Genomic DNA, 26,910 nt, shown 5'->3' with positions numbered 1-26,910 from the left:
ACGTTTGGTTACTCACTGGTTACATGATTTGTTTCTCACAGGCTTCCTGTAAATCTGCTATAACATTCACATTAAGTTTATTAGTTCTTGTCTGTGGTGCAACGCAGCAGACAAAACAACAGCTGCAAAACAAAAACGAAAGAATTTTGTCTCAACCTCGATCTCAGTACTGCAGCCAATGTGCGCAACATCAGTCAAAAGATTAAATCACCCTACATTTTTCAGCATAAACATGTAAAACTCTGGAAATGGGTATAAGTGAATTAAAATGTTTGTGAGTTTTTATTTTATTGGAGAATAATCTAGATCTAATTGCATTAGGCCAAAATTTTGATCACTCCAATTAAGGACGAATGCAAGGCTTAACAGGAAGGCTTTAATAAAGCACTCATTTAGAGTCTCATTAGGACCTGAGAGTCTTTTCTGAGAGATAAAAACTAAGATCTAGGTCGTCTGTGCAGGCTGTCTGAGAGGCAGGGACGAAAAAATAAAAAGAGCACCTGGAAGGCATTAATTCATGTTTTTTCTACTATAAACCTAAAAAAAATGGCACCCTAGAGGGTCCATTTTATCACACGTAGGAGCAGCTACAGGGAACTTCTTCTCATTTTCTCGCATGTAGGGAAACCCATAAAGCACTGCATCTCGTTCTCTACTGGAAGGGCAACCTAAAGGGCACATCATCAGTTCAGTGGATAACTGCATCACATGTTCTCCACTGGAAGGGCACCCCAAAGGGCATGTCATCATGCTTTCTCTCACATTGGGGCACCCTAGAAGGCACTTCATCATGTTTCCATACATGTACGGGACCCCTGTAGGGCACTGGATGGGTTCTCTACTGGAAGGGCACCATAGCACATTTTCTAACACATAGCTGCCCCCATAAAAGACACTTCATCATGTTCTCTCACACATGGCAGCAGCCTAGAAGGGATTTCATCACAATCTCATTTGAAGGGCAGTGATTATGGCACTATATCACATTTTCTCCACTGTAAGAGCACCCTAGAGGGCACTTTAACATGGTTTATCTCCCATAGGGCCACGCTAGAGGGCATTTTTGTGCCATTTTTTTCAGCCAAGGGTGCAGTCACGCACAACCCCCACCCCATCAGGACAGAAGGAAACTGCAGGTGACTATCAGTGTAGACAAAATAAGTGTGATCACAGATAAAATAAACCTCACAGCTCAGGGACCTCAGGCGTCTCCAGACCAACAACTTACAGGATGACAAATTGGGGAAAAAAGAGGATAAATCCTGTAAAATAAATTAACCTTCGCCTTCGTATTTATACCACAGTGCCACTGAGTTCTCGATTCTGATTGGTTAATTTTCTATAACAGCAGCACTGACAGTAGTGCCTACTGTAATTCAAATCACAGGTTTATATTAATGTGCTTGTTCTAATACATTATCGTTTCGAAACATTTATTTTGCATTCTCTATGCTCTGTGCTAATCCTTCTCTTATCTCTCAATCTACTGAACAAAGGAAACAACAATGCAGACGTGCCACATTTCCTTGAACCTCTGCAGGACTGTGTGGCTGACAGAGGAAGTGACATCACGCTAAGGGGCGTCATCACAGGGAGGCAGCCAATCAGCGTGTCCTGGATGCATAATGGTGAGTTAATTGAACAGAAATTATTAGACAGAAAACTATAGCATGTTTTTTTTTAACCTAATCTGATCAATAGTTTACAATAATAATAATAATAATAATAATAATAATAATGATAATAGTAGTTTTTTAACTGCAAACAGTAAGTGTATGTTTTATTACATATTACTAGTTAGAACTGTATATATATATATATATATATATATATATATATATATATGTGTGTGTGTGTGTTTGTGTGTGTGTATGAATATGTATATATGTATTTATTTTAAATTTAGTTGATTGATAATTAGATCTATTATATAGAATATAATAGCTTTTCTATTTTTATGAACAGTAATATATTATAAAATTTTATTGTTATATTACTTTATTATGACAGCAATTCTTTATTTGTGGCCACTTTTTTATCATTTTTTATTGTAATATGGTATTATATTACATTGTCTCTTTACTTACTTAGTCAATTAATTAATTTGCCCAGCTACTGTGTGTGTGTGTTTGTGAGAGAGAGAGAGAGAGAGAGAGAGAGAAATGACAACATTTCTGAATGCCAGTTTCTGTAATAATATGAGATTAAAAAAAGGAAAACGCAGGTTATTACTGTGTAAATGTTACACTGTGCTTGGCGGGGGTAGTCATGGTTTTGCAGATTAACACAGGGTTTAGGAGTGTCAGATTACACTGGGTTCAGTGAACACTGAGCTGATTTCGAATGGCTGTTGGACTGGTTTGGACTTGCAGACCCAGCAACCGTGGACATAACCTACAGTTCATGTTTTGTAGCAGATGACTAGATGTTAACTTTGGTTTTGAAATTGTGAGAAAGGAAATAGTGGTGTAATAAAAACAAAGAGGAAGGAAACTTCTAAGTGTCTTGCTTCTATATGATTGTAAGAGAGCAGTACTGTTATATTGGTGTATAGCAACAAAGCCACTTGTGGTTGAACTACTTTTTTGGCAGAAGAAATTGGAAATTTCTCCATAAATAATGTTTGTGCTTCTGCATAAAGCAGCAGAACTCTTGAGGCCATGTGTTAGTGGTGGCACACGACCTTGAGTGTTATTCAATCTATGAGTGATGTGCCTGTGTGAAAGAGAGGACAATTATAATTTTCTTATGAAATAAGATTTACTTCCTGACAGGGGTAGACTGGAAACAAAAAAATCAGCCTGGGAATTTTCTTTAAAGTGACGTCCTACATTTGTCCAAAGTAAGAAATGAGTGCAAGTGCATCAACTAGTATACACTCATCAGTCACATTAGTAAGTCTCAGTGACTTTGGTTGTGGCATGGTTGTTGGTGCCAGACGGGCTGGTTTGGGTATTTTAGAAATCTCCTGGGATTTTCACGCACAGCATGCTCTAGAGTTTACACAGAATGGTGCAAAAATCTAGCGATTGGGAGTTCTGCGGGAAGGCTATGGTAACTCAAATAATCACTCTTTACAACCGTGGTGAGCAGAAAAGCATCTCAGAATGTACGAAATATCGAACCTTGAGGCCACAACAGCAGAAGACCACATCGGGTTCCGTCCCTGTCAATTACAGAAACAGGAATCTGACGCTACAGTGGGCACAGATTCACCAAAACTGGACAGTTGAAGATTGGAAAAAGATCAGCCGACATCAGAATCACCAGCAGCCGATTTGGAGTTTATTTTTGAAAACTTTGCTGCATCTTCCAACATAGCTTTTCTTTCCTTGTCTTCTTTTCTTTTCTTTTTCCCCGCTTTCTCCACATGGCTTTTCTGCTTTTTCTCCAGCACTCGCTAGTCTATACGTGTCCGCAAACACTGGAAACTGATAATTAGATCTTAGCAGACCAAACTAATCACAAGCAAGGTCTCTGAGTGGTAGCATCATGAAGCAGCCTACCAGGAAAAGGTTATTAAATCATGAATGCCTAAAACTGGATTTTTTTTTGTCCCTTTGTCATTGTTCCTGATTGTTTGATTGTCATTGTTCCTGATTGTTCCTAATTTACATGAGTTAATCTTTATCTCACTCTCTCTCTTTCTCTCTCAGGTCAGCCGGTGAGATTTGGTAAATCCTCATTTGTCAGTGGAGAGGCGAGACTGGTTGTTAGGAAATGTGTCCCAGAGGACGCTGGAGCTTACACTTGTGTGGCTGAAAACACTGCAGGAAAAACATCCAGCAGTTCGGCAGTGGATGTAAGAGGTAACACATGCACACGCAACAACAACAACAGCAACAACAACAAGCTGTTGAGATAAAGAAGACGTTGTGCTTGAGTGACTTCCTGGACAAGAGCTGACATGCTTCAAGCTCTCTGTCTCTTGACTTGTCAGCCAGTCTTGACCTTGTTTCTGTTTTTGAGACTCTATTGAATGCTTGTGTTTGTGCATAATATATATTCATGATTTGACAAAGTGGCCACTGAGGGATGATTTCTTTCTTACTCTCGAGCAAAAAGATGCCCCCATGGACTTATCTTTACACCACACACAGGAGCAAAGTCGTTCTTTAGTTGAGTTTGTCCATAAATAAACTCCACAGCCTCATGATCATGCACTACTGGTGTCCTATCACTTCTCATGCTTATTTCCTCTTCCTTTCCTAAGAAACGACCGTCGCTGCTCGAAACAATCACACATGCTCCTCTCCGTCCTCTCCTTGTACCCCTGTTTTGGAAAATTGGGGCTTGAAATCACCTAAAACTGATTTGGAGGACATCAGTGTGTTCAGAGGACCGTACTCGCCTCAGACACCAAGTCCTCGAACACCATCAAGTCCGAGAGGTGAGTATTCTGTTCTCTCATCACAATACCTTAGTTTGCCTTAGTATGAAGAACAAATAATTTACACAATATCCTCTCAGTTTTAATGTAGCTAACAAGAAGCAGTAGTAGTACAAGACTTCTATATCTTCCTCACACCACATCCATGTTCATGTTCGTGTTCATGTTCAGTGATGTCAGTCCGACTTGCTGATTTCGTTTAAGATACCATGTGACTGTCTATAAATACGAGCAAAATGCGTCATAAATGTGTCCAAAACAGATGCCACGTCACAACATTGCTAAATATACGCTCACGATTGGTAAATAGAAAACAAACAGTTCCTTTATTGTGTAAGGAATAAAACACTTGGGGACGTGCTGTTATATGAAAATAATCAACGACGGGGTGATGTGATGCGGCTTGACGTGACGTATGAAGCAGGCTTACTGTTACCACACTGAAGTTGTTTAAGTTTTTATTTATTAAAGAACGACACATCATATTTTTTTATCGGTTTATAGTCGCATTTGATGTCGTGGAACATCTGCAAAACAAGTTATAAACAGCTATAAAGAGTCGTACCCTCACCAGCCTTTGTTTTGTTCTCTCTTTAAGTTAATAAAACAATAAAGGCAGACATACGTGTTACAGAGAATCCGCAAAAGGACTTTTCCTGTGATGGAAAACTGTTACAAAGCGCTGACACTGGAGACTTTTTCCATAAACGTAAAATAAAAGTCTCCTTAAAGAAAACGTCTTCATGTCAATGATGTTGAATAAGAGCTATTCGTTCAATAGGCTTAGATTTACCCGAGTGTCCAACATACAGTTCTCTGTAATTTAGCTGTTACTATAAAAAAATCAAACAAGGGCATTCATTTAAACCTGTGATTTGGCAGAGCTGCTGTTATAGAAACCGGCATTTGAAAGTACATACTTCCTTTTATATAGTTACCAAGAAGTAATGGGATTGTTACAGTGATTACTTATTGCATAATAAAGGAGGTATGATGCACATTCTTATGATAAATGTCTGATGCAGAAGTAAGGCTCGTGCTCATATGAACAGGAAGTGATTTATGCAGCATAAGATGTTATGAAGTGAAGTATGAATACAGTGGTGACTACATCAAAACTATTATAAATGTTTTTAGCTTTTTATAGTTTGTCTATGAACAGAGCGACAAGATCTCCATGACCGGAAGCTCGTCATACCGCAGTACTCGAATACCAGTCGTGTTGTTTTGTTATGCATAGTTGTACTGTTCTCTTTTAAGGGACGTGCGCTTTAGCCACATGCATATCATACACACACACACACACACACACACACACACACACTCACATCTCTAACCCCTCCCCTGACCATTTGTGTGTTTGATCATCTGTTCTTCTTCCCCATGACTCTCAGAGCTCCCGGTGAAGAGGAGAAGCAGCTCAGGGTCAGGTAAGACCACTCCTCCATCTGTTTCTATAATTCTCTCACCTTACCATACATTTCTCTCTTCTTTTTATTTTTATTATTAGCAAATCCCGGAATTTTCCTGTGTTTGAGTCTTTTTTTTTAAGCTTTCCACTGCCTGGAGGTAATGTGGGTCATTTTTACTGTGCAGTTAAAGCACATTATCAGTGAAATCATCTTGGGTTTTTTTTTTTTTTTCATTTGCACGTGGTAATGCCATTCATATTACACAAGTTAAAGTAGGTTAAACAGTAACTGATATGGTCAATTCTTGGAAAGTCACTGTACAGTTCAAAACTCTCCCAGCTGCATTTGCTTCTGTGCTTTAATGTCTTTCTATTTGTCATATTTGTCGGACTTCTGAGTGCTTTTTCAAGCCCTGGGTTCAATCACAGTAACGTTCGTCAACATCCAAAAATGCTGTCACACAGGTTTGTGGCCTCGTCTGACTTAAATTAACATCCAATCCATTTTAAACCATTATAATCTCTATCTACTACATCTGTAGCATATGGTTAGTCATCACAGACATGTTCTCCTGTACTGGGAAAAGAACTGAAAGCCTGTTTACTCAAAACATAAGGCTAAGGACACTTCTGAAATTCTGTCAGTGTTTCAAATACACAGTTATATCATGTAGATTTAATACCACCATTACATTTGCATTATTTCATTGTGTATTTGAAACAATGATTTGATTGTGTTTTTGTGTTAATTGTGTACAATTACACACTGAAAATAAAAGTTTTAAACTGATACAAGCATAAGAGAAAGATTTTTCTGTGGACTTTCCAAAAATCGAGCGATACGATGAATGGCAGTTCCAGTTATTTCACACTTTTTTAAAGGTTTTGTTGCATTCATGATTCCCCATGGATGAATTCTACAGATTTATACCACAGAGCTGTTGAATTCATGAATCTGAAGGTGTTGATTAGTTTCCTGTAACAGCACAGCTCTGAGAATAACTCCAGCTGTAACATAAATGATAGGTTTACATTAATGGGCAAGTTTGAATATCGTTTTTATAGTAACAGCTGACTACAATGGTGTGCTGTTATAGGAAAATAATCAACATCAGGATGGTAATGTATCACACCACCGTGGTGTGGATTATTTTCCTCTAACAGCATGTTCTATCCCGTTTTATTCCTTATTTATAGCTTCCATTTAAGTACGTCTGAGTGAAGAATTCACGTAAGCGTGAACTAAAAAATCACCTTAACGTTTATTGATGCGGCAAGGAGAGAGTTTGGAGTTTACACGTTTTCTGTTCTGTTTTTCATGTTTCAAATCTTCTCTGCGGTAGACACACATACACTACAGAGGTGTTGGACAAAGATTAGGTGGGATGTTGCTGGAGTATTTCATATCCTCAAAAGACTTACTGACCAGCATGTTGATGCCCTTGTGTTGATATAGCACTCAAATCTTACGTCATGATTTTTACGACTTGTAACTTGAGCTTAAAGGACTCAGACTTTGACTTGGACTTGAATAAATTAACTGAATTTAGCTTGATGTGAAAATAGGGTTTTTTCTACACCACAACATGGATGATTCTATAAGTGCGGTTCGATTTGGTCCTTGTAACTCTTAAAATTGAACTTTATTTTTTAGTATTAATTTCAGAAAATGTGCATTTAATCATTCAAAAAACATAATTTACCCAGTTCAAGCAACACTACCTTGTTTCTTTGCATTTTGCTCTTACATGAGCAACAGGGTTGAGGTTCTTATCGTAGAATTCACAAATACACAAAATGCGTTTAACTAGCATCCATGCTAATGTCAGGACGGCATTAAGGACATTCTAATGATTTACTGAACAATATTTTTTTATTAATAATTTACTTTTAATTTATAGTTTGGGTAGCAGGGTTGTACTTTCAAAGTGACCTTGTCAGTGAATATCCCAATGTCCCTGAAAATGAAGAGAATAAAGAGAGATGATTTCCTTTTCCTTGTGGTTGCGTGAATGTACATTTTTCATAACCTATAATGAATATGAAACTGGGTGTCCCATGCATGAAATGGATTCACACATTAATACAAAAATACTAATATTTTTGAAGTACTGTATTATATTTGAAGGTGAAATGTACGTATGGTAGAACATAACTGCAAAAATGCACAATGGTTGTTGTGAAGAACACTTTATCTTTTTGTTTAAAAAGGCTTTTACCTTTACATACAGTGAAAAATATCATGGCCCTTTGAGTTTTTACTCACTTTATTGTGTTATAGATTTATTTAGAAATGGATTTTTTTTTTTGGTCATCGATCTACACATAGTGATGCATAATAACAAAGTGAAAAAATGTTTTAGAAATTTTATACTTTGTAGTTTGTAGAAGCACCTTTAAATGTTACATAAGCCGGACACAAATGATACCCCAAAAACCTACTGCAGTCGATTGCCATATTCAGAGACCCTCCCAACATACACAGTCTAGACTTTATTTAGGACTTTAATTCTGGACTCAACTCGGCTGACGTGAGGCAAAGATTTTGAAGTGACTGTGCATCTTTGTGCTCGTCTTTAGATAAGAATATTTCCCAATAAACATGCCCTGATAACAGAACGACAGACATTACTCTAGAATAGTTACATGTTACCTGTCACGTTCTTTTTTTTTTTTTTTTTTTTTGAGGAATCACCAACATTGTGACTGATCTGATTAAATAAATAGTTTTTCAACTTCTCTTTCTACACAGGTCAGATTTCAGATTCACTCCTGAAAGCAGTTTCTGTTCCACAGATATTCTTTTTATTCCTAATTTAGGTATTTTTTAGGTTTTTTAGGTGGATCTCTCTGATAGCCGAATCCACAAATTAAAACTAAAAGCATAAGGTTCATTTTCCATGTGGTCAAATGAAGTGCTCTGATTTGAAAAACGGCACGTTTTATTGAGTACAGAGCCATAAAGTTAGATATGGGCTGGGTGTGAGTTTTTACCTAAGTCGAAGCTGATATGAAAAGTTGAGCTGCAGAGCTGTAAAATCGATTGGCAGATATTGCCTCAGTGTATAGTAACTGTGTAATGCAATGTACCTATTTACTTCTGTAGCTTTTTAGAGCTCCAAATAACCATATCTGTATCTGTATTCAGATTTAATCTCAGAGTGCATGTGGCCTAAACTGAAAAGGTTTTTTTTTGTTGTTGTTGTTGTTGTTGTTGTTGTTGCTGTTGATGTTTAATTAGTGAAATCAAGTAGATCTTGATTGTCATCACAACCATACATAGCTGAGGTTTCATCTCATAGTACAAAACAATAAGAGCAAGAGCAAAATGCTCCAAACATTTCCTGAAACATTTAACATTGCACTAAAGACGTCACACTACACACTAACACAGTCCATAGTTGCAGGTTGAAATGAAATTTAAAGTGGCAGTGCAGTATTGTGGTCATGAACACAGTACAATCAAAGTGGCAGTATGTTGTCATAAACAGTAAGTCGTAAACTCTGGTTCTTGCTTGAACCAAATCTTTAGAATGACACGTGTGATATAATTTAAACGTTAAAAGAGGGTGTTAGTTGGTTAATTAAATATGAACACAACCACCACTCCCCTGAGGTTGAGGAACTCCCCTGTGCAGTTCCTCAACCTCAGTTATATCACTCAAGTTCAGAATTGAGCCCAGCTTTTGTTTGTACATGACCAAAATATTTTATTAAATAATTTAGTTGGTTCTATTTACATAAAATATAAACAAATTAGTAGCTTAATATTCTGACTCAGACCAGGCAGTTACTAAGGATGCTTTTGTTGAGTCAAGTTTGAAATTGTCTTGTATGGTCAGATAATTTGATTTATTTGCTTATGTAAGTATTTATTTCTAAAATGAATCAATATTTCAAAAAGCTTGAAATTCATAGAAATATCTCAACAACACAGGCTTAATTATCTCATAGTATTTGTTATCTAATAAATACATAATGAGAAATATTAAAGCTTATAATATTATAATATTAGCTTACTTAGTTCAAGATATTTTCACTTGCTAGCAGCCTTTATGCAGTGTATGAGAATCTGTGCATGAGAAATCTTCTTTAACTAGCATTATTTACTGCATTAGTTAGGGTCCCTGGAGGACTAGTGCTTAGGCCTCGGCCCGGGTTCAAATTCCTGGCCAGGTTACCAACCCCAGACTGTGCACTCCCAATGCCGGTCCCAAGCTAGGATAAAGTTGGGGAGGGTTGCGTCAGGAAGGACATCCGGCGTAAAAACTGTGCCAAATCAAATATGCGAACAAATGATCCACTGTGGCGACCCCTAACAGGAGCAGCCGAAAGAAGAAGAAGAAGAAGAAGAAGAAGAAGATTTACTGCATTAGTTAACATTAACCATGAACGTCTGCATTAATAAACCAAAATGAATGTTAACAGAGAAAGTTAATGCATATATTAATTGACATTTGTTTAAATGTTAATGAAATACACCTGCATTGATTGTTTATTAATTTTGCCACTCAAAAAAATTCAAAAAATCACAATCAAAAAAATCTGAGGATATTAATGCATGCTGGCTAATGCAGGTGCTGATTATTTGTCTCATTTTGGAAATTATTTTTAAAAAAGTCATTAATATGAGTGCAAGGTAATTTGTTTAGGTGTTACGGGCCTCATTTATCAAGCTGGATATGAATGGATTTATTTATAAATCATTTATATGAGCATCTACAGAAGAAATTTGGTATTCATGAAAATCCTGTGAATTCAGAAAAACATTCGTAACCTACTCGTGCTCCTGAGTGTGTGTAAATTTATGCATAATCAGACTAACTGCAAATCATATAACTTGCATGGATTACTGTACTTTTATATATGGATTATCCTGTCAAGTATAAATTGCTTATTTTATTTTATTACATTTACAGCATTTAGCATTACACCTTTATCCAGAGTGACTTTGGAGTATCTGTCAAAAACACATCCGCAAGCTAGTTCAGGTCAGAGAATAAAGTCACCATCGAGAACATTTTGTGAAAACCAGTCGACAAATAAAACTAATCATTCAATTGTTACAAAAGAAATATCGCAATATTAAATGGAGGATGAGCCGATCTGTCTGTGTAAAGCCGTAAACCATAAACAAACGATGGAAGATTTAGCACTTGCTTGTGTGAAAGGATGCTTAAAAAACTGTATTATTTTCTACTTAAAACATTTTAAAAATATCGGTTTTCGTGTGTTGTCCAGTGTGCAGGATCACCTGGGAACAGTGTAGATATTTTTTTTTGTCCTCTGTTTTCATGTCACACCATTTTCTGGACCTCTAATTCACCTTTTCTGTAATTTGCCTCTAGATTTTGACCTTTTCATGTGCTAGCTGTTACATTGCTAAATATTTTCATTGGCATAGAAGTGAGTCAAAATGTCTTCCACTACTGCCTTTCTCTCATTGTTCATTTCGTGCTCCCAGCCCTCTGTGCACTTGAACTTTTATGGAGTTTTGTAGGCATCATCACATGCAAATGAGCCGTGTCAGGAATGCGCTTTGCACTCTAAGGGTGATCAACACACACACACACACACATGCGAGTAGGAAGAAAATCAGCGTTTCTGACACTTTTTGTTTGTAAATTTCTTTCGGTTTTGCCTTACACAAAACTTTACTAAAAGATTGATAAATGTTGCCTTTTGTTTGTTCAAGTTAATTAATGTGTTAAATAATGTCAGTTAAGGGAACCTAAGTGTAAAGCTTTACCAGTCTGTCATCTCTGATAGCTGGCAGAATGAGTGAAGAGGATGCATGACATGTAATAAAACTTTACAAACATGCAACATAATTATATATAAAACAATTCTTATATAATACAGTTCAGATCCATCCTTGGCTGGTAACTGTATTCTGTGTCCTCTTGTCTCTGCAGACGTCCCTCTGGAGATTGCGTCCTCTTGTCTTCAGGTGGAGGTGCGGGCCGGTGAGACGGCTCATTTGAGCTGTACGTTCAAAGGCAACTCACCGATCGTTTCCTGTTGGATTTATAACAAAAAAGAGGTACTGAGACCTTCAAACACACACATACAAATATTTTCATTCATTTTGGTTATCTCTCTCCAAAGTTCACGCCCGAGTTCAGGAGAATTGCTTTATTAAAATAATATATTGGCAAAATATTATCAAAAATAATAATACATTAATAACTGAAAAAATCAGTGGGCAAATTATTAAACAATATTATAACCTAGGATTGAAAGAGGAGATGCAAGAACATGCAAAAAAAAAAAAAAATCTCCATCCTTTACATTACCATCCTCTCATGTTGTAAAAAACAATTTTAAATGATCAATTTAAAATAATGAATCAGCATCAACCAGAGAATTTTGGTCGATTTCGAGGTTATAGTCTCAGGAATCATTAGTATTTAATGTAGCTATGCCACATTAGTAAGTCGTTTTGGAATTATTTTCTGCATTACGAATTTTCTGAAGTCTGGAAAGGTAATAATAAGGAATAAAACCCTCTGCTGAATGCTGTTATAGGAAACTAATCAATGACAAGGTGGTGTGATGCGATGCTGAGTGACCACCAACACTAACAACTGTTTATTTATGAAAGAATGACATGTACATCTTATCAGTTTATAGTTACATTAAATGTTGTGGAAAGTCCATAAAAGAATTGTGAATTCAACAGCGCAGTGGTTTAAATATAGTTAATAAATTAAGTTCAAATGAATTCTGTCAAACACTTTGAGATTTGGAATGAGTAATTAAATCTAAATAAAAATCGAAGGACTAAAATCTATGCATTTCGTCATGGAAATGTATTAAAAGTAAATTTCTTTATTTTAGTTCTATTCACTTAGTAACAATATATAATTACTAAAGCGTCTCTGAATATTACGATACTCCTGAGCCCTCTGTCATTCCAACTCACCATCACCCTGAAAATATTCCAACTTGACCACTGCTTATGACTAAAAATAATGAAAGATGTGACTTAAATCTGTCTGTAGGTTCTGGAGGGCTCCAGGTTCAGGATAGAGGGCAGCAGCGAGAGCAACACTCTGGTCATTTCAGAGACTCGACCCAAGGACTCTGGACGCTACACTATAGTAGCGCGAGACCGTAAAGGCTCCGCCCAGCACTCACTCACACTGTCTGTCATCGGTATGCTCCACCCACAACGCACTACAGAGTTGTCCTCTGTAAATTGTTCATATTATCCTGAAAGTACTACTGCATTATATGCTTTTATAGAGTGTTGAGTAAGAATTCTGATGTGTACACCAAATAACGAATTTCTTTTCACTGTTTTTTTTAATACTTATTTTTTAAAGAGACGTTTTAGCCAAAAATATCAAATCCACAGTGTTTCAGTGTTTCTCAAAGACATGTCTGGTGTCTTTACCTTGCTTCTTCAGTTTTTCTCTAAAGCTATGAAGCAAATGTAGCACTGACGTATGGGAAGTTTATAGCTACCAGTGTAGCATCGTACAAGCTGCATGGCTCAAAATTCATGCCTAGGTCCGTAACCCTGTATGAAGAAAAAAAAAATCTAAAAAAAAAACTATTTTAACAACCAAATCCCTTCCACTGTACAACTCCGCATTCACATTTTAGCCACACCTTCTACCTTAGTTGAATGTTCTGACAAAGACTGCTTTTAGACCCTTTTGTCTGTTTTTATAGATAAGAGTGTGTAATACAGAGTCAGAAACCACATCAGCAAGTGTGTTTGAGACACTGAACTTAACTTGCATGATGCTAAAGTGGTAGCTATAGGCTTTGTTCACTTATTAGCTTTGTAATTCTAGTGTAAAACTAAAGGTATAATAATATTTGTGATTTGTGTGTGTTATAGAGCGACCGCAGCCTCCTGCCTCGTCCCCAGTGGTGTGTGTGCTCTCCACACACTCCCTCGTCCTCTCCTGGGCAGGTCCATGCTACGACGGCGGTTCAGCCATCACCAGTTACGTGGTAGAGGTTCAGCAAGTCGGCTCGACCGGGGAAGGTTCCTGGACCGAGCTCTCAGCCGGCTGTAAAAGCACTTCCCTCAGGGTGAGCTCTGGACTCCAGCCGCAGGCGCAGTATCGCTTCCGGGTCAGAGCCTGTAACGCTGTGGGACTCAGCGACCCAAGTCCAGAGTCTCAGGTGATCAGGATGGATAGTGGCACAGGTGAGAAAAATCACCCAAATGAAACCATAACTTTTAAATGTGGCCCTTCAGGTCAATGAAAAGCCAATGGGGTGTGCATTAATAGGAAAATAATCAAAGACAGGATTGTGTAATGCAGCCTGACCCAAAGCGGAGTTACTGTTACCACCTCAAAGTTGATTATTTTAATATTACAGCACACCCCATGGTGTTTTATTCCTCTTTACCAACAACTACAATTTTTATTTATTAAAGAATAGTGTGTTTATAATTACTTTTAATGTGGAATGTACACCAAACAGTGTAGTTCATATTATAAACTATAACAGCGATAAACAGTCATTTCTTCACCAATCTCTCTTTTTTTCTCTCTTTTGAAGTGAAAATGACCAGCTTGGCTTTGTTATATTGTTAAGTGTAAACTCCTCTGTCCTGAAGACTTTGTCGGAAAACTAACAGCTTTACTTCTGACTGTTACAAAGCACTGACCTTCCAGAAACGTTGAATAAACATCTCTTTACAGATTACTCATTTTTTATTCACATATATTGGAGCGTCCATCATACAAGTCTCTGTTAGTCAACAGCGCTGTGGTATAAAATATAATCTTTTGAAATGAATAGTTTTATAGTGAAAAATAATATTGTGGGAATCTTGAAGTACCGTTAAATCGCACTGGGGGAAATCCACAGGTGACTCACACAACTTAGGAAGCCAAATCTTTCATAAAATCTGATGAGAATTAACAATATCCGTGGGCAAATAACCTTGAGATTATTTTTCCAGCATGTTCAGGTGTCTATTATTCCTTTTATAAAACAGCAGTTTGTCAAAGCTAACAATTGTTTATTTATTAAAGAATGACAGATACATTTTATCAGTTTATAGTTACATTAAATGTTGTTTAATGTCCATGAAAAAATCGAGAATTCAATAGCGCAGTGGTTTAAATATAGTTAATAAATTAAGTTCAAATGAATTAGGTTACAAAACTTTGAGATTTGCAATGAGTAATTAAATCTAAATAAAAATCGGAGGACTGAAATATATGTATTTTGTCATGGAAATATAGTACGTAGCACGTTTGCCTTGCACCTCCGGGGTTGGGGGTTTGAATCCTGCCTCTGTCCTGTGTGCTCGGTGTTTGCATGTTCTCCCTGTGCTTCAGGGGTTTCCTCTGGGTACTCCGGTTTCCTCCCCCAGTCCAAAGACGTGTTGTAGGCTGATTGGCATTTCAAAATTGTCCATAATGTGTGTGAGATTGGCACCATGTCCAGGGTGTCCCCCGCCTTGTGCCCCGAGTCCACTGGGATAGGCTCTAGGTTCCCCTGCGACGGATAAGTGATATGGAAAATGAATGGATGGACTGGACACTAAAGCTTTTGCCATTATACACAGTCAAATGCTAAAGTCTGAATTCCCTTGTGTCGAAATTTTTAAAAAAGCCTCACCTCAGAATATTTATTTTTGTCATAGGTTATTTGTAAAACAGAGGTACAGCCTCTTTAGATTAAAACTTTTGCAGTCAACCGTGTTGTATGTAATGGTTTTATCCGCTCACCTGTGTTAACGTGTGTGTCCTTCTTCAAAGGGGAGCCACATGAAGGGAAGAGAAACGATTACGTCACCGTTACCATTGATGAGAAACACAAAGTTACTGACCACTACAATGTACTGGACAAACTGGGAGTGTAAGTAAAAAGATTTCATGACAGAAACTTTGCTCATGTCAGCTCTTGTTCAAAGGGGGGAAAAAAGCATACCAAGAAACGTGAAAGCTGATCGCTGAAAAGGATCAAGCGTGTATATACATGCGAGTTTAAGTAAACAGGAGATTAAAATATTATATTTCCAGCCAGATCCACAGATCTTCGATATTCTCAGGAAAAGAGTCCCTTGCAGGTATCTGGGGGAGGTCAGGATGCAAAACTACAAAACATGTTTCAACAGTCACTCTGCCATTCGGGTGAATTAATAAGACCAGCGTTCTCTATAGCTGCCTTAGAGCTTGGGGGTATTTCTGAATTTTTGAGACCTAGGACCTAGATTTGAACAATGAAGATTCACAACATGAGGGTGATATTAACACTCAAGTATTAAGAGATTGGCGTGAATCCACTAAGCAGTTACAGCATTTATGTTAAAAGGCAGCTCATCATTCTCAAAGAGAAGCATTTTCACAGACTTTCAGACATTTCTTATTTTATTTACCCTCTCTGGTCTGATCAGTGAAACAACGACGTGGCTTGTAAAAAGTGTGTGTTTAGTCTCCTCTTCAAGTTCTCTCATCTGTCCATGGCGCTGGTGCCACTACAAGACAAAACATCAGCACTTCAAATTGTTTTATTCATAGCCACAAACTAAACACTAGTGTTTAAACATTAAAAAAGGTGACTGTTGTCACTATTAAGTCTAATTAGTTAGATATCTGGACTTTTATTTAGCTGAGTTTCACAAATTTTTGTTGACTAGCCAGGAACTACAGGTTCTTAGCTGGACTGATGTAAATACTCAATTCCCCTTTACACTAAGAAAAAAATGGGTACCTGAAGATGGTTAATGGCACTTGCGTTCTGATACGGTTGAAACGTTTCATAAAAGGGAAACTCTTTGTTCTGCATTCTTTCCACTGAGGAACTAAATAGTAATTATAGGTGCTAGAAAATATGAAGGTGCAAGCTGGACCCTCGGCATTTCGGCTGGATTGTACAGATGAGCACAAAGTACCGTACCAGTGGTGCTTCCTGTCAGCGACACGGTTTCCTAGTGATAGTCGTGTTCTTGTGTAGTTTAGCTAATAGTAGTGTCTGAAAGAAATATTAGTTTGGATGCACTCTTAGAAGAAAAGGTTAGGATTCTTGGCTTTCTAAAAGGGTTCTACGTGGAGCCTCTTTCTGATGCAAAAGTTAAATCTAGAAACTTAAAGAATTCTTCAGTTGTAACATTTAAAGAACCAAAAGTGAAGCTAAGAACCTTTAACTCTGCAAAGAGTCCATTAAGAATCTTCAAATCAGTTTTTTAAGTGTTAGCAAATGTACATAGTTGTAGGTTTCGACCTAGGACGGAGTTAACTGACCTAACATTTATTGCTATAAATATCTGTATGTTTTGATGGTTGGCTATTAGCATTCAGCTATAGGTTGTATTGTCAGAGTTATTAGTGCGCTAACTAGCATTAGAGAAAGTAGTGATATAACAGTCATACAAGTCAGCTTTAATTAATGCTAGCCCATCAGTAACCAAGATTAGTGTGATTTTGATTAGTGTGACTCTCTTAATTGAGTAAACTTTACTCCAGTTTTTACTTTTGTACTTCATCTTTTACTAGAGAATTTATTTAGATGAGTTTTGCACAGAAGGTAGAAAAAAAAATTAGGAAAAATATCAAAGTTATACAATTTTTCCATTTTCCCCAAATGTAGCCAACCAGCCAAGACATGTAATGTTGGGTGTAGAATGTGTGCTTCTTTAGTTTTGGCTGCTCAAACTCTTATTGCTAACAAGTTGTTGTTGTTCCTCTTTCAGCTGCACCCATTGGGGTCACCACAGCAGATCGGTCCGCGTATTTGATTTGGCACAGTTTTTATGCCGGATACCCTTCCTGACGCAACCCTCCCCGATTTTATCCAGCCTCGGCACTGAGAGCACATTGTTGCACGCAACCCCAGTGGCTGTGGTCGGTTCCCTGGCCAGGAATCAAACCCAGGCCACAGCAGTGAGAGCGCTGTGGCTTAACCACTAGTCCTCCAGTGACCACTTATTGCTAAGAAGTAATTATTCTAAATTAAACACTGGAACGTTATAGTAGTGGCCATCTTGGACAGCTAATGTATAACCCCTTTTTTTCCTAGTTTAACTTCACAACAGAGATATAGAGTAGTCTGATGTAGGGTACAGCTAAGAAGTTACATACCGCAGCTTTAAAAATAAGATTGATGGTTTTGGGTGAGATTACTTGTTACATTAACCTTGTAGCTCCAGTGCAAAACTAAAGAAGCAAGCGTGTCCTGACTGATCAACTTCTTTTTTTTTTTGTAAATGCAGCATTATGTACATGTGATTTTTCACCAAACTATTCCTTTAACCTTTTTTTTCCCCATAAATGTCATCTTGTCTTAACTCTTTACCTTTGTTTTTTGTCTCTGTCTCCTTCAGAGGGAAGTTCGGTCATGTGTATCGCCTGACTCATAAGGAGACCGGTCAGGTGTTTGCTGGAAAGTTCTATAAGGGTCGGCGTGCAAAAGAGAGAGAAGCGGCCAAGAAGGAGATCGAGCTGATGAACTCCCTTCATCATCCCAAACTGGTGCAGTGCCTGGCAGCTTACGATAACAAGCCTGAAATAGTGATGGTCATGGAGTTGTGAGTATTCGCAGTGCACAGTATGCAGTTTTGGTATAAATTTATTGTCTAGGGTAGTGACCACCCTAGTGCATGAAGTTTAAAAAAAAAAAAAAAAAAAAAGACATTGGCGTTATTCTAGAGGCTGCAAATCAAATGGGAGGGTGTCAGAGTTCCTGTATGAATCAGTAAAACTGTAAAACCATCGCCAACAAATTGTCATTAACCATAATATGATATTCAATGCAAAGATCCTTTACTGATAAAAATTAATTCTAGTGTATTCCAATTTTATCCAAGTGTACTATAAGTATACTTATATACTGTATAATTTGAAAGAAGTACACTATGTATCTGATTGACTAAAATACCAAATAACACATGATACTGGTCAATTTTAAACATTTATGAGAAAAATTTGAAAGTAAAGAACTTCATCATTCTACCCATACAGTATACAAGCATAAAGTAGAGCAAAGTACCGTTGTCTTATCCTCGCCTTATCCTCGAAAAGTGACAACAATGCAGTGCGGGATAATCACCAGACCATGTAGTGCGAATTAGGAAAAGTTAGACCAAAAATTACATCAGGATTTACTCAGGGAAACTTACGCATATTCAGAGTTTGTTTATGCAGGTGCTTAAGTCAATTTTCTGAGCTCTCAATCCAGATTATGCAAATTACCTGTGTGTAGTTCACACCTCCATGGTTGCTAGATTTTTTCTGAGTAGAAGCAGCAGAAAAGCAGAGTTTTTTTTCCCCAAAAGCATATAGATCACTGCCTTTAAACACAAGCACTTGTCCCTAAAAAAAAAAAAGCAGGGATAGAAAATCCAGGCTAAATACAGTAGTGTGTTTTTCTGTGCTGTCAAATATAATATAAATTTCTGTGCTGTCAAAAGCAACAAAGAATTTTAAAAATGAATACAAATATGATGATCTACGAATGAGAAGATGACAAGTATTGAAATAAATCTAACAGGAGTCTAGTATACTACATATTAAATGTTAAATATTAAAATTTAATATTAGTATTAATATTAGTATTAGTATTAGTCCTTATCGTAATTCTCACATTAATCACGGCAAATTTGGTTTAATTTAACAATAAGGATTCCACCCAGCTTATAAAATAGCACCTGATCCAGGACATCCTATTATTTTGCATTTTTAAAAAAATTTTATATCTTGTTCTGACAGTAACTTGTACGCACACAAGTCTCACTCATGAAATCATGATCATGAAATCATGTGTGCGAGTGTGATATAATCTATATTATCGTGCTTATATTTTACTATATATTTTATATTTTATATCTTATCTTTTATTTTATGTTTTGAGCTCTCAAATTAATAAAATAATGCCAAGATAATAAATACAAACTGCAATAAATACAACACAACAGTTGTAACAGGCATGGCAGTGTGAAACATACAGTACACACAGTAGTGGTAAAAAAAAAAAAACATTGAAAAATTGAAAAAGTAACACTGGCACAATATCGCATATATCTGGTTGTCCATAAAACCTGCTTTTGAGCAGCATATTTTGATCAAACAATCTATTCCACATCAGTGGAAGCCCACGAGGTCCCAGCAAACACAGGCGTGGGACAACTTCCTCAGCTGCACCTCCATGATCACGTGGCTGATGCAGGTCCTAACTTTATCATTATTTTAGAGCTGAATCTAATACTAATGCATGCATGTGTGTGTGTGTGTGTGTGTGTGTGTGTAGCATTGCAGGCGGGGAGCTCTTCGAGCGTATTGTGGATGATAACTTTGAGCACACGGAGCAATCGAGTGTCGGTTACATGCGTCAGATCGTGCAGGGAGTTCAGTACATGCACCAGCAGAACATCGTGCACCTGGATCTGAAACCAGAGAACATTGTGTGTGAGGACAGAACCGGATTTCGGATTAAGATTATCGACTTTGGGCTCGCCAGCAAGCTGGGTGAGTGTGCATATGGGTCAGTGTGTGTATGGGTCAGTGTGTGTACGGGTGAGTGTGTGTACGGGTGAGTGTGTGTACGGGTCAGTGTGAGAGAGCATGTGGGCGATTGCATAAAAGTGTCAGTGTGGACACAAGCTGCCTTCGTGACATGAAGCAGAGATAACGTAATCTATTGCAGTCTGTTTGGCTGCAGTGTCATATGACTGAATAGAAGGTGTGTGTGTGTGTGTGTGTGTATGTGTGTGTGTCTCAGACTCTTCCACTCCTCTGAAGGTCATGCATGGAACCCCTGAGTTTGTGGCTCCAGAGGTCATCAACTATGAACCTGTGTGTCTGACCACAGACATGTGGAGCATTGGAGTGATCTGCTATATATTGTAAGTTCCAGCTGTGTGTGCGTTTGTGTGTGTGTGTGTTTCAATATGGTGGATTTCTGGCCATAAATGGAAACATTTCCCATCTCTGTTTGCAAGATTGATCCATGCTTTTGTTTTTTCTTGCTTTGACTGTTGTAATGAATTGCTCATAGGACATCCAACACCTCAACAAACAAACTACGGCTTGTGCAACATGCAGCAGCAAGACTATTAACACGCTAAAAAACAAGATCACGTGAAACCAGTTTTAGCATCACGTTATGAGCTGCCTGTTTCCATTACAACTGACTTTTTTCATAGTCAGTATATTCCTTTAGAATTGATTAGAAGTTTTTTTTACTGGTTTTTGAATCCCTGAATGGTACAGCACCTTTATACGTCACTGAAAGCACCAAATCGTCTTAAGATCATCTAGAGCTGAGAAACAGTGGCGAAGCAGCCAACGATCTTGAACACGCTAATAAACATTCTTCAGTGGTTAAAAAAAGAGAAAGTGGAGGAGCTAATTATTAAATAGTGTTCAACAGATTCTTGCTGTTGCTTGGCACGTATTTTTCTCTCTGCCTGATTCTTCTAGTTAACATTGCTGGCAGCTCTGAATACACGTGACAGTGGAATACGTTAGGTGTAGGTGACAGTGACATTACAGAACATGCTGAAAGATGTTCTCATGGAGTTTTATGCAAAGTTCACATGCTGATACAATATAATTCAGACAATACAAACAAGTAAATCCAGTTAGTTTTGTATTCCAGAAGATTAAACAGGTGAACTAACAGATGCATACCATCAGACGCACACACCTACAGTATACTGGTGCTAAAGCATAACCACAAATTACTTTTCCTGCAGAAGCAGTCCTATTTCTAAAAGGATGAATTATGCAGAATTATTTCAGTAACGTCTTATCCTGCTCAGGGTCACACTGGATCCATAGCCAGGATTTCTCTTCTTTTCTCTGTTTACTTTCAAGGAAATCTAAAAAAAAGTAAATAAAAAGGTATTTGCTAGCCTGCCATCTAGTGGTTTCTACTATGATTGCATGAGTACAACAATGATAAGCTAATTATGATAGTAATTAATATTATATGTACGCGGTGTGTGTACAGGTTGAGTGGTGAATCTCCGTTCCAGGGAGAAAGTGACACAGAGACTCTGGCTTTAGTGACTGCGGCCCAGTGGAAGTTTGACGAGGAGAGTTTCGAGGATATCACAACTCAAGCCAAAGACTTTATCAGCTCTCTACTGCAGAAAAATGTCAGGTTAGACATTGGAGCATTGGGACACTCTCTCACACACACATACATACGAGCACACACACATGGAAACACGTTGTCCTCTCGGTACACAGGCAGCGGATGTCCTCAGAGGAAGCTCTGTCTCATTCCTGGATGATGACGTCAGAGTCTGCAGACCCCGGCGCTGCCAAGAACCTCTCCAAAGACAAGATGAAGAAGTTCTTAGCCAGGCAGAAGTGGAAGGTACTGAGTCAGAAGAACTTTGAGATTCACACTTTGAGACTTTTTTTGGCTAGCTTGCTTTCCTCAGGTTGATGGATTCCTCTCCAGCAAGGGTATGGAGAGCAAAAAAATTACTTAATTATGTTATAAGAAGTAGGAGAATATTCTGGATGGACACTTCACTAACCTGATTTACAATTTCAAATCTTATTTCCCTGAAGGTAAAAGAAAAGTCCCACGTACAGTTTCAGAAAAGAAGCACAATCTGCTTCCTGAGAAAACCTCAGAAACCTCCGCTCGCCTTTGGATATAGCTAACTTTGTGAAAGCTCGTTCTCGGCAAAGGGTTATCACTCCATGCTGATCATTTTCCAAAAACATCACATGCCAAAGTGTTTTATTCCTCTTATACAACAGCAATTTTCCAATCATGCATGTTTTCATTAATTAAAGAATGATACTTTCTGCATCAAAGCTATATAATTATCTGTTTATCTGAATATTGGTTTAATAAATCAGCACTCAGGCTTCAAACTAACTGTCTCACTCTCTCCATTATTCCCCATTTTCTTTAAAAAAAAAAAATCTGGTGAAAGAGTGCCTGGAGTAAAAGATCACCTAGAGATGGTACTCTAGCTGAAAACATTTATGAATCACTGTAGGGAGTAACAGAGACGGTTATTGTCATCTGCTTTTGTGTGCAGAAAACAGGCAAAGCCGTGCTGGCTCTGAAGAGGATGGCCATGCTGTCCAAATCCGACAACTCTGCGACTCTCACCAGTCCTGTGGATGGTAAATACACTCACATTCCTACTACACCATATTCTCCCTAACCACACATAATTCATCTTCTTAAGAGTTTCTGGACTATAGGACACACATATGACTTAAACATAGACACGGTATGTGTTAGAATGTTAGTATTAGGTGCATTACCCTTAATATATGTCCGTTTATTAGAGTTATGGTAGCTGTGCTGCCCCAGCGTTTGTGACACTTTGCTGCTAAAGACTGAAGTGAAATGATGCGTGTCATTAACCCTGTATCATAAAACGCTCCTGAGAATTTGTGGACTCTGATCAAGCTTTTACACAAAAAGACATTTGTTGTGTATAGTAGAAATCACAGATAATGTAAGCACGATTTTGGGCCAAAGTGGGATTTAAAAAAATCCATTGCGCTGCAAATCGCAAATGATGTATCTCCATGATCAGACCTGCAAAGACCAAATTATCCTCACACTACATAAGTCATAACTACTGTGTCCTATCAACAGAATGACCCATAAATCTTCTCGTTATGTTCTTTCTTTATAATGAGTTTAATGGTGGAAAAAAGCTTCGTGTGCCTCATATGAACAACACAACGGTGCTCTGTCAGCACATTACACTGGACTAGGGATTGCAGGACTACTAACTTTTACTAGTTGACCAGCAAATGTAGTTGACTAGTTGTCTTTTCCATAGTTAAAGCAAAAAACTGTATTTTCATTAGCAGTTGTAAACAGACTACAGATTGCATTTCTAGGATCAATGCCTTTTTAGTTTACACTGTTAAAGGTGCAATAGTCCATTATTTAAACATTTCTTACTTGTACAAATAACCTGGAAAATATGGAGAACACAGTGAAAAATAACTGTTTAAGCCATGGCCTAGCACATGTGTATTAAGCAGCTGAGAAAACCCACTTGGAAAGCTGACTTCTTGTTCAGAATGCTTGCTGGTGTTTGGATGGGCCGCCTGTCAGTCTTGTCAGTCATCAGTCATTTTATAGACACTAGATCCTGGGAGCAGAGCTTGCAGAACATCCGAACATAGGCAATGGCAACGAACATGGGCAACATATATATATATATATGAGCTGGCAGCTTATCTGGAAGCGCTGATTCTGAAACTGAGAGCACACAGCACTCCTTATAGCTTGTTCCTCTTTCAGCTGCTCCCATTAGTGGTCGCCTCAGCGGATCACTGGTCTGTGTATTTGATTTGGCACAGTTTTTACACCGGATGCCCTTCCTGACGCAACCCTCCCCAATTTTATCCGGGCTTGGGACCGGCACTGAGAGCGCACTGCTGCACGCAACCCCAGTGGCTGGGGTCAGTTCCCTGGTGGGAATTGAACGCAGGCCGCAGTGGTGAGAGCGCTGTGGCCAAACCACTAGTCCTCCAGGGACAAACTCCTTAGAGCTTAGAGAATGATGGCTGTAGGATGTGATGCCTGCGGGAGCATCTTGGAGGTTTTAACACCGTGTTCAATTACTCTCAGTAGCGTCCAAAACCGAGACTTAAAAGCAAAAGAAAATAAGCAGTTTCTGAGCGTAGTCTTGTGTAGTTGGCTGAAGAATTGACTTTATCTAGTCTCATCTAGTCTTAAGTGTTTTCAGACTAACAGTTAAAGTACATTTCTGCAGTGTCTGCTGCCCAACTAAGCTCCAGGTCTCCACAGCATCGACTAGTCATTGCTACTCCTAACTTGCACTGGCTTGAAAATAGAGCCACAGATCTTCTTTGATTTGCTGTGTATATTTATTTTCTTCTCTAAGCAGACAGGATTTAAGTGGTGCTTAAATCCAGTCCAGAGCAACTACCGTAGATCCAAAGTGTAACTAATCCTGGAAATCTCAGTTTATTTAGACAGTTTATATTAAGAGTTTCCATTATACAGGTTCAAAGCGCTACTTACAGATGAATGATTAGTCTGTATTCTTTGTGTGTGTGTTTGTGTGAAAGCACTTTGAGCTCTTGGATGTTCACTGAACATTTTAAACTCGTGGTGATTATTTTTCTGAAAGCTGTCCTATTTTTAGTTGACTTTTATATCAGCAGAACTTGCAGAACTTGATCTCATCAGTATCTCAGTGGAACAAAGCCTTTATTCATACACTTTATACTTTAAAGGTTAATGGAGTCACTCTGTTAAAGAAAAAAAATCAACTTTGGAACATTTAGTATTGTGCATGCTTTTTTTTTTTTACCTAAGTGTGTGTATTTTTGTCAAGCACCTCTTATGAGCCAGTGGATGTGTTTAATAAAAGCCTTTTTGTGCCAGTGAGTATCTTCCCCCAGTCGATGATAGGATCTGTATTGTCCTTGCTGCAGATACAGAGCATGTCCTCAAGTCCCTGGAGGAGAGGATGCAGTCGAAACCTGAGTTCATTAAGACTCCGTCTGACTTGTCGGTCTTTGAGGACTCCACTGCGCAGCTCATCTGCCATGTCACTGGTTAGACACATTACCATCATCGAATACACACACGTTTGTCTCTTGTGAGGATCTTACATTTACATTCACGTTTATATTTACAGCATTTGGCTAACGCCCTTATCCAGAGCAACTGACAGAAGTGCTCATTTATCCTCATGCTTGTTAAATCAAGTCCGGATCTGAGTATACCATACTTTTTTACACTTTTTTTAAAATAGAGTGCATAAAATATATTGCACAAGCAGTAAAGGACCTTTTATATATTTCCATATTTGTAGATATTTCTCTCTCTTTATGTCTCTGTTAGTTCATTTTCAGTGGTTATTAAAGTACACTGACTGGTCCATCAAGGTGTGTACAGAAAAACATAACAAAAAAGCCATTCTAATCCAATTCCCATCTCTCTCTCTCTCTCTCTCTCTCTGTGTGTGTGTGTGTGTGTGTCACAGGTTACCCAGACCCTGAAGTGCTGTGGCTGAGGGATGGTGAGGCGCTAGAGGAGCAGGACGGCTGTGTGCGGGTGGATTATGAGGAAGATGGGATTTGTGCCCTCACACTGGACAGCGTCACCCTGCAGCACAGTGGCACGTACACCTGCAAAGCCACCAACATCCACGGGGAGGCGCTCTGCTCTGCTAAAATCACTGTAGTGGACCGGGACACACACACGGATTGATGAAATATTTGTACACTTAGATAGTTACATATATATATATATTGACTGTATCACAGTCTCTGTCACTTTTTATATCCCTCTTTATTCAACTGAAATTTTAATATACAAATAAACAAGTTTATGTAACTGGTGGACATCAGATTGTTGGGCAGAATGTCTAGTTTATTTTAAATTTAATACAATATGAATGCAGCGCTGAAATTGTAATTTTAAAAATCTGCAAATCCATATCATTTTCAGAAATCTGTAACTAATTTGGCTGTTTGAGAGCAGTTACTACAGATTATTCACACATCCCTTTGGTACCTTTTAAATCCCACTTTGACTTTACAGATTTTACACCATTTGCATCCAAGTTGAGTGTGATTTGTTTTTGCAATATGAACAATGCAAACAATATGTAACATGGATTACACTAACCAATAGTAATATTCACAATGGCAGATTTACGAATCAAAAATGGATTTGACCAAAAAAACTATAAATGCGACGTCACTAACACTCATTATACACCGAAATGGCATTACAGACCGAAATATATTGTTTTTATTAAACATGCATATAGCTAAAGGCCATGACATAAATAACTCAAGCTGCATACTGTGGAACTAAGCATGGGCAAGCTAAAGCTAATCCTTTTACATACTCTTTGCAAGCCAACACGCACAACAACGCAAGGGACTTGCCTAAGGAGTTGGGTTTCCACCTTCAACATATTAAAACTGAATAAAATCCTACATTTAAAACATTTATCTGCCTCAATGGATGTAACTGTATTATTGTATTATTTCAACAACACCTAGAATCACAGAAGAATGATTTGATGTTGATGTTGAAGTTATTGATATAGAATATTGAATAGATGGCCTTGTTTTTTTTTGTTTTTTTTATAAAAAACATTTTAAATATCCTATCCTATTAATGAATTATAATGTATAGGATTCAACAGATA

General features: G+C 37.9%; 1 protein-coding gene across 2 annotated transcripts in view; it reads left to right on the top strand.

Moving 5' to 3' along the window:
• Positions 1 to 26,708, top strand: part of mylk5 (myosin, light chain kinase 5) — a 40,619-nt gene extending 13,911 nt beyond the window's left edge. For both annotated transcript variants that reach the window (XM_034310221.2, XM_026916960.3), the window contains exons 3-18: positions 1,497 to 1,628; positions 3,657 to 3,809; positions 4,214 to 4,390; positions 5,785 to 5,820; positions 11,717 to 11,844; positions 12,806 to 12,959; positions 13,654 to 13,968; positions 15,539 to 15,638; positions 18,103 to 18,306; positions 20,025 to 20,242; positions 20,496 to 20,619; positions 21,729 to 21,881; positions 21,971 to 22,100; positions 22,783 to 22,870; positions 25,178 to 25,300; positions 25,732 to 26,708. In XM_034310221.2, the coding sequence (XP_034166112.2) occupies positions 1,497 to 1,628; positions 3,657 to 3,809; positions 4,214 to 4,390; positions 5,785 to 5,820; positions 11,717 to 11,844; positions 12,806 to 12,959; positions 13,654 to 13,968; positions 15,539 to 15,638; positions 18,103 to 18,306; positions 20,025 to 20,242; positions 20,496 to 20,619; positions 21,729 to 21,881; positions 21,971 to 22,100; positions 22,783 to 22,870; positions 25,178 to 25,300; positions 25,732 to 25,958 (2,462 nt within the window). In that variant the 3' untranslated portion in view covers positions 25,959 to 26,708. The remainder of the gene's footprint in view (positions 1 to 1,496; positions 1,629 to 3,656; positions 3,810 to 4,213; positions 4,391 to 5,784; positions 5,821 to 11,716; positions 11,845 to 12,805; positions 12,960 to 13,653; positions 13,969 to 15,538; positions 15,639 to 18,102; positions 18,307 to 20,024; positions 20,243 to 20,495; positions 20,620 to 21,728; positions 21,882 to 21,970; positions 22,101 to 22,782; positions 22,871 to 25,177; positions 25,301 to 25,731) is intronic.
• Positions 26,709 to 26,910: the final 202 nt, after the last annotated feature.

Source organism: Pangasianodon hypophthalmus, chromosome 13 (genome assembly GCF_027358585.1).
Source record: "Pangasianodon hypophthalmus isolate fPanHyp1 chromosome 13, fPanHyp1.pri, whole genome shotgun sequence".
Classification (NCBI taxonomy): domain Eukaryota; kingdom Metazoa; phylum Chordata; class Actinopteri; order Siluriformes; family Pangasiidae; genus Pangasianodon; species Pangasianodon hypophthalmus.
The sequence above is the reverse complement of the archived record's forward strand: the minus strand, read 5'-3'. Positions and strand labels throughout refer to the sequence as shown.